This window comes from Diabrotica virgifera, chromosome 8 (assembly GCF_917563875.1).
Source record: "Diabrotica virgifera virgifera chromosome 8, PGI_DIABVI_V3a".
Taxonomy (NCBI): Eukaryota; Metazoa; Arthropoda; class Insecta; order Coleoptera; family Chrysomelidae; genus Diabrotica; species Diabrotica virgifera.
In genome coordinates, this window is record NC_065450.1 from 224,362,956 (window position 1) to 224,375,704 (window position 12,749).

General features: G+C 32.7%; 1 protein-coding gene across 1 annotated transcript; it reads left to right on the top strand.

Moving 5' to 3' along the window:
• Positions 1–2,414: 2,414 nt before the first annotated feature.
• Positions 2,415–12,402, top strand: LOC114336826 (perlucin). Its single transcript, XM_050657534.1, has 4 exons — positions 2,415–2,637; positions 5,846–5,943; positions 9,072–9,180; positions 11,801–12,402. Exons 1-4 carry the CDS (start codon positions 2,529–2,531, stop codon positions 12,052–12,054), a joined length of 570 nt encoding a protein of 189 aa, XP_050513491.1. The 5' UTR covers positions 2,415–2,528; the 3' UTR covers positions 12,055–12,402.
• Positions 12,403–12,749: the final 347 nt, after the last annotated feature.

Consider the following 12,749-nt stretch of genomic DNA (forward strand, 5'->3'; position numbering starts at 1 on the left):
CCTAAATGAAAATGAATAAACGAACCCTGTACCATTAAACAGGGGAGTCAAACAGGGAGATACTCTATCACCCAAACTGTTCACCTTAGTTTTGGAGGACGTTTTTAAAAATCTCAATTGGAAATATAAGGAAATAAACATCAATGGCCGCTACCTCAGTAATATACGATTTGCGGATGACATAATTCTGATAGCTACTGACCAACAAGGACTGCAAACCATGCTTTAAGAACTACACACAGAATCTTCTAAAATAGGACTGAAAATTAATTTAAACAAAACAAAAGTCATGCACTCCGAAGAAACGATGACAATAATAAACAAAAAAGTTATAGAAAAAGTTGAAGAATATAAACATATACTTAGGACAAAAAATAATACTAAATAAGGAAATTCAAACGGAAGAAATAAAAAGAAGAAGAAAGTTAGCATGGGCAGCATTCGGCAAACTGAACTATATACTCATAAATCAGCAAATTTAACTCCATCTTAGATCTAAAGTTTTTGATGCATGCATTATTCCGATATTAAGATATGGGGCACAAACATGGACAATCACAAAAAATAATATGAACATACTCAGAGTCACTCAACACGCGATGGAAAGAGCAATGCTTGGCATATCACTTAAGGACAGGAAAACAAACACATGGATAAGACAGAAAACCAAAGTCACCGATGTGGTTCAAAAATCACTAAAATTGAAATGGGAATACGCTGGACATGTAGCTAGGAGCGATCTTAACAAATGGCACAGAACAATTCTAACCTGGAGACCATACGAACACAAAAGACCCAAAGGCAGACCTCCTATGAGATGGACAGATGATCTGAAACGAACTGCCGGGAAAAATTGGCTACAAGTAGCGTACAACAAAAAACAATGGAAAGGAAGACTTGAAGAGGCTTATGTTCAGATGTGGACGTGAATGGCTAGACGAAGAAGAAGAAGAAGAAGAAGAATAACGTTTATGACACAGATGACAGCAATGAAATAGTTTTAGAATGCCAACATATTATAATATTTTCTGTTTTATTACTGTTGTATAAAAAGAACTTACACAAATAAAAATAAAACCACTTATGTATTTTATGCACATTAAGCATATTCATTCTTACACAATTAATGAGAGGTAAAGGGATCTATGTGCGCACCATAATTTTTTTATATATAAAACAATAACCCAATGTTGTAATACTTTCTGCTATTGGCAATAAACATAAAAAGACCTGATTATCCTTCTTACACAGTCAAAATGATTCAATTTTAATTTTCCCTCTTACAATAATCTTCCAACTTTGACTTGAGTTTTCTCAAAATGTTGATTTTGCTACTTAGACCCCTTGATATACAAAGAGGTGTCAGGTGTAATACAAAGAGGTGTCAGACAGGGTTGTATACTGTCCCCACTGTTATTCAATTTATATTCAGATAGAATATTTAAGGAAGCGCTGCATAATTTGGAATGAGGTGTGAAAGTTAATGGAATTCTGATAAATACAATCAGATATGCAGACGATACAGTTATTTTAAGTGATGATATGAATGGATTACAACACCTTTTAAATACCATTGACACAGTGGGAAGAGAGTTTGGCCTAAATATAAACTGTTCAAAAACAACATACATGGTATTTAGCCGTTTGGCCATCAAGATTCACGGTTATATGTTGATGGTCATATAATTCAAAGAGTACCCAGTTTTAAATATCTTGGTTGCCATATTACTGAACAACTAGATCCAGATAAAGAGATAAAATGTAGAATCAAGATAGCCCGCACGACATTTTTAAAAATGAGGTCACTCTTCTGTAATGATACCTTGCAACTTCAACTTCGAAAGCGCATGATTAAATGCTACATTTGGTCAGTCCTCTTGTATGGTGTCGAAGCATGGACACTAAAAATATCTACCATTAACCGTTTGAAGGCCTTTGAAATGTGGCTGCACAGACGTATACTGAAAATACCATGGACGACTATGCTGACAAATGTGGCAGTCCTTAAGAGAGCAAATGCTACCCGCGAGCTGCTTGATAACATCAAATATAGAAAGATGGCCTATTTTGGACACGTAGTAAGGAGAGACCGGTATAATATTCTTCAACTTATTATGATGGGTAAAATCGAAGGACGCAGAGGAATTGGTAGAAAGCAGGCCTCTTGGTTGAAGAATATCCGGGAGTGGACAGGAATAAAGAAAGCAGAACACCTATTTAGAATAGCTCGAGACAGAGACAGTTTCGCCATGTTAATCGCCAACGTCAAGGGGACTTGATAGGGCACGTTAAGAAGAAGACTCCTTGACCTCTAGGGGCCTCATTTACGTTTTATTATAGTTTTTAATTTGAAGAGTGCAAAGTTTTATCTCTTAACATTGAAATTGTTTTAAAAATTGTTTTTATCTATATTAACCATCTGACCTTCAAATCGAGCTAAGTATAAGTTTAGTATAAATCCGATGAAATAAATATAGAAATATTAAATCAAGTAAATAGTGTTAAAACTGCTGTGTCGACGAAAATTTATGATGATTTCAGCAAAATGTCTTATTGTAGTTTTTGTGTTTGTTTCTACAAGCGAATCTTACATTAGAGTTGATGACAATTCTGTACATACTGTACCTGTTTCTTCAAGTAAGTAGTCTTCATATACTTAATTTTTTTTATTATTTTCTAATGTGTGGTACAATTCTTACTAGAACAGAGAACTAGAGTTGGAACATTAATCGCCGAGACAGAAGACAATCTCCAAAGATTAACAGACATCTTCAATACAACAGCCAAGAAATACAATATGATAATATCAGAAAAAAACCAAATGTATGACAACATCTAAATACCCACTACGATGAAAAATCGAAATTGATGGGAAAATAATAAAGCAGGAAGCAATGTTTAGATATCTGGGAATAGATATAACCAGTTACGGAGATGTTGAAGAGAAAGTACGACAACAAAGTTTAAAAACAAGTAAAGCGGCGGGATCTCTTAACGACACAATCTGGAAGAACAAACACCTAAGACAAGACACAAAAGCAAGAATTTATAAAGCAGCAATTAGACCTATATTGACATAAACGGCGGAGACAAGACCTGACACATCTAAAATGAAACGACTACTAGAAACAACAGAGATGAAAATACTTCGACGAATATCAAGGAAAAGTCCGTTGGAGAGGGAGAGAAGCGAAAACACAAGAAGATGTACACACAATGTAGAAAACATAAATGGATGGGTGACAAAACGGAAGCCGGAGTGAAACGAACACATCAGTAGAATGGCAGAGGATAGGATAGTATGAATAGCACGAAATAAGTCACCAAATGGACGAAGAAGTATTGGCAGACCAAGAAAAAGATGGTGCGATAATTTAAACAATTTAGGAGGCTAATATTAAAGAAGAAACAGGCTTTAAAGCCTACATACAAGAAAAAAGAAGAAGAAGAAAAACAAGGAACTAACGATTTTCCTATGACACTCGTTGATACACGTATCCAACAACTGCTTTTGATAAAGTTAGTGACAACAATATGTAATAAACATAATATGTAAAAGAATAGACGTCATTTTTTGTTTGTAAACAATATACAGGGTGTTTCAAAAAGAGGTAACACCGTCTCTAAGATATGTAAAACATTGAAAAATACTTGGAGTTTGCTTAGCAACAAATGTTTGTCAGCCATTTCAGATAAAGGGCGTTGAAAAAAAAATACACATTTTTTACAATTTCTCCGAAACTTACGGGCAACGCAACATTGTAATAGAATTTTATTCTAATACGGTATGCGGCAAAATAAACAGTATCTATAGTCGAGGAAATGAAGCATTTTGGCTCGTTAAAACATTGGGGGTGGTGGCCACCCCATCTCGGGGGCGGGAATTTTTTATTACATTTTAACCATCTAAATCGATGTAAAATGTCTTTCTAAGAAAAAAACGTTTGTTACATTTTCTTCGTAAAACTAATATTTTTCGAGTTATTCGTGCTTGAAATTAACAGTTTTCGACGAAAAAATCGACATTTTTATAGAGTTTTTCGATAATACCTCGAAACGAAAATATGCATTTAATCAAAAAACTGTAGATATCAAAATTTTATCTTTTAGTATCACAAACCAAATTCTTTTTCTGCAATAGCTTTAAGACCAATAAAAACCGAGATACGGCTTGTTAAAAGTTAGCTTTTTTCGTCAAATGCATAATTTAAAATATTAAAAGCCAAATAACGGAAAAACTTTGCATTTTTCGAGGAAAACTTAAATAATCTTTCAAGTATACAGTTAGACCTTCAAAAAATAATGATAAAAAGTTTCTAGCATGAAACTTAAGCCACTTATGATCAAAAAAAGGTCAGTACCTGCTTTTCTCCATGAAAAAATCAGTGAAAACAACCCCCTAACCACCCTCGTAATTAAAAATTGATCTTCACCTTTCTGAAATTCCTTTTACATTTATATTATCAATACACCCAAGAAGATTGACCTATTTAAAAGGCCTAATTCTAGAAAAATTGGAGTTTAAAGGAAAATTTATTCTTTGCCGTTTCCTATTTTTTTTTACTTCAAAATATCTCCGAAAACGCTGGAGATACGAAAAAAATGATGGACTACTAAATTGTAGCTTTTTTAATAACTAAAATTCCCTTGTGCATAGATTTTCATTACAGTGAATAGTTAGTGAGATATAGCTGTTTAAAACCTCTATTTACGAGCAAACACCCCCTTATTCGAGCCCTTTAAACCCACCCCAATTAAAAACTAAGGGATCTCACGGAATTTAGTTTACACAGTCTTATAGCTCTTTAAAAATTCTACAAAATCATTTTCGAAAAAAACATTTTATCGGCAAAATTGAAGAAGCTATCTTTATACAACCAATTTTTTTTCGAAAAATTCATTTTCAATGTATGTATAATACCACAGAACCAGTTCGTATACTGGAAGATGAATAAAAACTATGTATTTGTATTGTTATTTATACATATTTGTAAATTCGTATTTTTGTGTAAATAAATGTTTTTGTAATTCTTTAATTCTACTTTTTTTTCTGTATCGATCTATTAAATTATCTACTTATAAAAATTGTAATGTTATTAAGGATGGCTTTTAAGGGTTGAAATACTATGATAGTATATCCTAAAGCATAAAACAATCATTATTTAACCAATCAAAATCAAATTTTACCCATATTAAAGTTTACAATGTTTTTATATAATTTTTCACAATAAGGAGTGTTTGCATCTCTAAAACTAATCAACCCCCTTAAGCATGATATAGAACAGGGGTGGGCAAAGTGCGGCCCGCGGGCCGCATGCGGCTCTTTATACATTTTTTTGCGGCCCTCGGAAAAAAATAAATTATTTTCATTTAAAGATTTTTTAAAATTATTGCTAATATTAATAAATAAATATAGATAAAGCAGCTATTAATTAACACTTTCGCAGCGGTTGATTTTTCCGCAAATTTTCAACATAACATGGGCAATTATTTGGGTATCCGACATAGAATTTTGTCGGTTCCCTCAATGAAATTCATGAAATTTCAACAAATGGAAACAATATTTTTGAAGTAATTACAAACTGTTTGGAAAATTTTAAGTTAACCCGTAACACCTAGTAAGTGTAACAACTGAGGGAGCACTAAATTTAAGAGGAGCAAATATTGTAATGCGCTAATTAAGGAATTTTTTCAACAAAAAATTGCAAAGCGTTTTGTATTTTTTTATGACGATTTCCGAAGTGGAAATCGAAATGTCAAATACTTTATTTCAAATTAAAATTGTAGCTTCTTCCCTTTGTGCTTATGTTTTTTTTTAATTATCTATTTTAAATTCTGTTTTTAGAGCCTCAATGGGAAAAAAACTTCGAGAATGGGGGACAGTCGACTCTGCCATTAGTTCGTTTCGAAAATAAAGTCTATTACTTGGGCATTCACATAACGGTAAAGAACTTTTAAGTATTTTATAATAAATTCGATATAAGCTCGAACTGCACCCATCTGTTTAATGGATAAAAATTATTTGATATGTAATTAAAAAATGACTTTTTATAAATAAAAAAATTCGGCCCTGGCAGATATTATTTTAGATTTTTTGGATCGTTCGAAACAAAAAAGTCTTGTATTACAGAGAAATAAGGAAAAAAATATCCTGTTAGGGACACAACCCCCTCCAGGCCGCAACCAAATTTTTCGAGTAGTATGGACATCTATAATAATAACCTATATAGACCTGGATCCCGCGTACCAAAAGAAAGTTGATTAATAGCAAGCTGAAAATTTGTTAATAGCTTAACGGTGTCTAGTCGGACAAACTTTGATGTACGGGAACACTGGAACAAGGGAAGTTTTAATTGTGGAACAGTTCAAAAATTTGGAACGTCAGATTACGAAAACGTCCCATGTATTTTGTCAAACAGAACATCTAATTGATTTGATACTCTTTCAATAAACTCTCATACAAAAATGAGACTGCTATTACTAACCAACATGATTCCTATCATTTGACATGTTCTTCGTGTTCCACTCATTAAAATGCTCAGTTGGTGATAAACACCAGTCTGATTTTTGCATGAGAGTATGAGAGTTTAACGAAATGGTAAAAAATCAATTGAAAGTTCTGTCCGACAAAAAATTTTTAACCTGTTCCTCAATTAAAACTTCCCCTGTTCCAGTGTTACCATACATCAAAGTTTGTCCGACTAGACACCATTAAGCTATTAACAAATTTTCAGCTTGCTATTAATCAACTTTTTTTTGGTACGCGGGATCCAAGTCTAATATGTTTCCTGCAGCCGATTTTAATGATATACATAGGTAGTTATAAACAAATAAAGATCAAAAAGTGGTAAATTTTCGCTTTTTTCGTCTGTTACCAAAAAGTTAAGCATTTTAAACAAATTTGAGAGTAAGAAACTCATAAAGCGTATAAAAAACTTCAATATGGATTTCGCAAAAACTTATGTAAAAAATAACTTAGAACTTTCTTATTACACGGAATGCTGAGACTTCTGGTGCTTAAATCATACACTAAATTTCAAAGCAATTGGTCAAATAGTTTAAACGTTATTTAATTTGTTTATCCCAAATTAATTTTTTTGCAACACTATAAGTCAGAAAATGATGAAGTTATAGTAATACTTATGTCAAAAAATAATTCTAAATATTGCAAAGTTATTTTGCAACAACATGTGAATTAAAAAAAGGGGAGGCTAACTTCGTCCCTAATATGTCTTAGGACAATTGTTTTTCTTTCTAAATGTGTATAAAAATTCAGTCTTTCTAAATATGAAAAAATAATTTTTCTACGGGTAACAGTTAAAATGTTATTCTAATTGTTTATAAGTAAGCAAAAGATGGACACGTTTTTGCAAAATAATTTTACACCGTTTAAAATTACTTTTTGTCATTTTTATTTAATTAAGTTAATAGTATAAATGTTCTTCTTTCATAAACTCTCCGAAGTATTACTGTAACCTCATAATTTTCTGACTTATAGTGTTGCAAAAAAAATGAATTTGGGATAAATAAATTAAATAACTTTTAAACTATTTGACCAACTGCTTTGAAATTTAAAATATAATTTAAGCACAAGAAGCCTCAGCATTCCGTGTAATAAGAATGTTCTAACTTAATTTTTATATAAGTTATGAACATTTATAAAATCTCAAAGTTTATGACTTATTTTGCAATTTTCTAAGCAACAAATAAGTATAGACATATTCAGCGAACGCCATATTGAAGTTTTTTATATGATTTATGAGTTTCTTATTCTCAAATTTGTTTAGAATGCTTCACTTTTTAGTAATAGACGAGAAAAGCGAAAATTTACCTTTTTTTTATCTTCATTTGTTTATAACTACGTATATCATCAACATCGGCTGCAGGAAACATATAGGTTATTGACCTTCCGATGACCAATCTTTTTTTGGTACACGGATGACCAACAGTGGTCAAAAATGACCCCAGTCAAAAATGACAATTGACAAAAAAATTAAGTTGTTTTAAAAAATAAAATAATGTATTCGTAATTTTAATGTTAGTATTTTATCAATAAATGATAAATAAACATTAATACAACATATTTAAATTACAACTGAACAAAAACAGGAATCGTCATTCTGAACATAGAACTAAATAAATTTTAAAATATACACTAATTTACGTCGCCACAGGTTTAACAAACAATTTTTTTTTCAATATTTGAATGTTTCTTACAAACAATTCCACATAATAGACGGTATTTACTTAATATAAAATTGGAACATGGAAGACATAGGGAGTTCGTCTTTGACCCCAAATTCAGAAAATATTTTTTTCTCGTAAAATATACGGAATTTTTTTATTACAAAACATGAGGGTATGCTTTTTCTCATGAGGATCTTTCAGTGCGTCACAGTTTTTCGATTTCTTTCTAACACATTAAATTGTATGTGGCAGAAAAAAACGCACGTCGGTGATTACATTTCGTCGGTGACATTTATAACATTAATTCTAGTTGTCAATAGATGGCGCCATAATCGAAAATAAAATAATTTGCGAATTATATAATATATATATACGAATATAATCTGAACAATTTAAAAGACTATACAAATCAAAGAAAATACCATTTTATAAATGCAATAAACACAATTAATTTGATTTTATGCCAAATTGCAAATAAAATGTGACAACTGTCAGATTTAACTAAAATGTCATGTCACGAAAATGTATATTATCATGGACTTACCTTTTTTTGTATCATTTGTGACGCACTGAAAAATTCTCGTGAAAAGAAGCATATCTAGAATAATATTAAAGTCAAATAAAAAAAATGAGTTTAAAATTGAAAATATTTCTGAACATATTAAATAAAAACAACCATTGGGGTCAAAATTTACCCCCCCCCCTTGGTCATCCGAAGGTTAATATAGATGTCCATACTCATACTACTCAAAAAAATTGTTTTTGGCCTGGAGGGGGATGTGTCACGAGAAAAATCTTATTTCTCTGGACTATTAACTTTTCCTTTAGAACCCTATGTTATTGTTGATCCATAAAACTTTTTCACTAATTTTATTTTTTTGTAGGAGAATTGGCTAGATGCTCTGAAATTTTGCGAAACCATTCAGATGAAGTTGGTATCAATTAATTCAGCAAAAGAAAATGAAAAAATCGGAAATTACGTAAGAGAACAAGGTAACACAAATTTTATACAGGGTGTGTCAAAGAAGCGGAATGGTCGAATATTTCGCGAAATGAACATTGTATCGAAAAAATGAAAAACACGTGTTAAATATTTTTCAAAATCTATGGAATCCACTAAACACGACCCTCCTTCACACTCTCTAGAGTGGGGAGTGAGACATTTGAAATCTTAAATAGGAATCCCCATTTTTTTATTGCAGATTTGGATTCCTCATAAAAAAGTATAAAAAAAAAGAATCATCAAAAGAAGGTTTACAACATAATTTTTAAAATTGTATATTTTGCTAGGGTTCCAAGGATATCTTAGTAATTTCCAACGTAGATCATCATTGACTTGATGTTCAAACACAACCCAATATTCAATAATAAGTTAGTTGTTGTGCTTGGAAATGCTGTTCATCATCATTATCTTTGCCTTATCCCTATGTGGGGTCGGCTTCCCTAATTGCATTTCTCCACACAATTTTATCTTGGGTCATATCAATGTTAATCCCCTTTACCAACATGTCCTGCCTTATCGTCTCCCCCCAGGTCTTCTTTGGTCTTCCTCTCCTACTCCTTCCAGGAATCTGCACTTCAGCTATTCTTCGTATTGGGTGATTAACGTCTCGACGTTGAACATGACCAAACCATCTTAACCTATGCTCTCTTTTTGGCATCAATTGGTGCTACACCTAGACTTCCCCTAATATACTCATTTCTAATTTTATCCTTCTTTGTCACTCCACTCATCCATCTAAGCATTCTCATTTCCGCCACATGCATTCGTTTTTCCCCTTTCTTATTCACTGCCCAACATTCAGTTCCGTACATCATAGCCGGTCTTATGGCTGTTTTATAGAATTTTCCTTTCAGCTTCATTATAATTTTTCTGTCACACAATACACCACTTGCTTCTTTCCACTTCATCCATCCAGCCCTAATTCTACTGCATGCATCTTGCATCTCTATATATTTCTCCATTACTCTGTAATACCGATTCTAGGTACTTAAAACTATTGTTTTTCACAATCATTTCACCATCCGAAAACACCATTTTATTTGTAGTAACTCTATCTTTAAATGAACATTCCAAATACTCTGTTTTTTGCCTACTAAATTTTAAACCTTTTTCCTCCAGAGCTCGTCTCCACTGTTCCAGTTTTTGTTCTAAGTCTCTTTCACTTTTTCCTATTAACAGTACATCATCAGCATACATTAGGCACCATGGAATGCTACCCTGTAGTTTCGCTGTTATTTGGTCCAAAACTAATGAGAATAAAATAAGGACTAAGCACCGAGCCTTGGTGCAATCCTACTTTCACCTGAAATTTATCAGTCTCTCCCACGCCTGTCCTAACACTAGTCGTTACTTCCTCATACATATCTCTCACAATCTTTACATATTCGCCAGGGACTCCTTTCTTATTGAGTGCCCACCACAGAATCTCTCGAGGAACTCTATCATATGCTTTCTCAAGATCAATGAATACCATATGAGCGCTGGTCTCTTTATTCCTGTATTTTCCATCGTTTGCCTTACAATGAAAATTGCATCTGTTGTTGATCTGTCCTGCATAAAGCCAAATTGATTATCGGATATTTCGGTTTCTTCAGGTATCCGTCTATAAATTACTCTCTCCCATATTTTCATGGTGTGGCTAAGTAGTTTTATAGTCCTGTAGTTTGTACATTATTATATGTCTCCCTTGTTCTTGTAGACAGGTACTAATATACTATATACTGCTTCTCCATTCGTATGGCATTTGTCCAGCTTCCATAATTCTATTAAATAGACCTGCTAGCCAACTTATTCCTGTCTCTCCCAATGCTCTCCATACTTCCCCAGGAATGTGATCTGGTCCGACTGCTTTTCCTTTCTTTATTTTTTGAAGCGCTTGAGCCACTTCCTCGTTTGTTATTCTGGTAACCATTGCTGTTACTGTCTCCGTTAACTCCACAGGCTCCGTTAACTCAAATTTTTCATTTAATAAACTGTCAAAATACTTTCTCCATCTATTTTTGACATCCTTTTCGTGAATTAGTATTTTATTATTTTCATCTCGGATACATCTAATCTGATTAAATTCTCTTGCCTTCTTTGCTCTCTGTTTGGCTATTTTATATTCTTCGCCTTCCCTGCTATCAAGTAGATCGTATAGGTTTGAATACGATTCTGCTTTAGCTTTTGCTACTGCTACTGTTCAATCTACTAAAAGCAGTTGCATTAAGATCCTCCTTTATCTTTTCTCCTTCGTAAGGATGTAGTGACGTCATGTAATTTGTGCGTGTTGTTTTGCTTCGGAGAATGAGTAACCAGTCATATCTTTTTTTTGGTCCGACCATCCTACTGGAGATTTTCCTCTGCATCTTTTGCCCCCTACGTTGCCTTCAACTATCATTCGCTCCATTCCTTCTTTTCTTCTAGTTATATGTCCAAAATATTTCAGTATTATTTTGGTTGATAGTTGTGGTGAGTCTAGTTTTTATATGAAGTTCTGCTAGAATTGAATTATTTGTGCGATGTGCGGTCCATGGTACGCGCAATTATGGTAAGGGTTGTGCATTAAGATACTACACAAGAAAATAGCTTCAGAAAAATTTCAAATTTTTATAATGATTTTCTTTTTAGGTATCCATAATCGATATTGGATGGGGGGAGCAAGGTTCATAGATGACGCTAAATGGTTGTGGATACCTTATGGAAGAGAAATGAACTACAGCAATTGGGGCCCCGGTCAACCACTCAAAAATGCTCATAAGTGTCTGCTGGGGTCCATAGTACGCGACCAGTTCACTTGGGTTGTAGGAAACTGCAATGTTGCACTAAATTTCATTTGTGAAAGATATGTGGATGATGGGGGCTCTACACTGGGGTCAATATGATTTTTGACATTATTTTGAACGCAACTATTAATATTTTAAGAAAAATGTGATATTTAACACAAATAATTTTCAAATGATGAACGGGGGTCGCCAATACGAGTCCATTATAGTTACTATTGGATATAAATTGAGTCAATCTTTGTATTTATATTTGTCAATCTTTATATTTATTTGATGTTACAAATTGTGGGACAACCGGTTTCAAGACTTTCATTATTTGCCTCATCATCAGGTCCAGTACATATCTTCCATACAAAATACAAACTCAAAGATTCCGAGTATTGACTCAATTTATATCCAATAAAACAAGTAATTTTGTTAAATAAAGATTTTTTATACTTAAAAATATACCTATTGGTTTGATTTCGATACCACACAAAGAATTAAAATTAACACAGATATGTGAAGTCCCATATGTAAACAATAAATCCGAAACATCTCGTGGAACCACTTTCTGGATACATCCTTAATCTCTGCCTTTTACAATTTATAAGGCAAGGAGACGACGAATATAGGAGACAAAATCGACTCTACAATATGTAGTAACATTCCGTCTATTTATATTATAAAAGATACTGGAGTATTTTTTAATCGCATATAACTCGACAACAATCAATTTTAGAAAACAATGACAAGAAACCTTTTTTGCTCAGAATAAGCCAATTTATCTAAAAAAATTTTGTTCGAAATGAAAA

Coding starts and splice junctions, on each gene's coding strand:
- LOC114336826 (XM_050657534.1), top strand. CDS start 2,529: ATGATGATTTCAGCAAAATGTCTTATTGTAGTTTTTGTGTTTGTTTCT. Junction 5,944..9,071: donor ACTTGGGCATTCACATAACG/GTAAAGAACTTT, acceptor ATTTTTTTGTAG/GAGAATTGGCTAGATGCTCT. Junction 9,181..11,800: donor AAATTACGTAAGAGAACAAG/GTAACACAAATT, acceptor TTTTCTTTTTAG/GTATCCATAATCGATATTGG.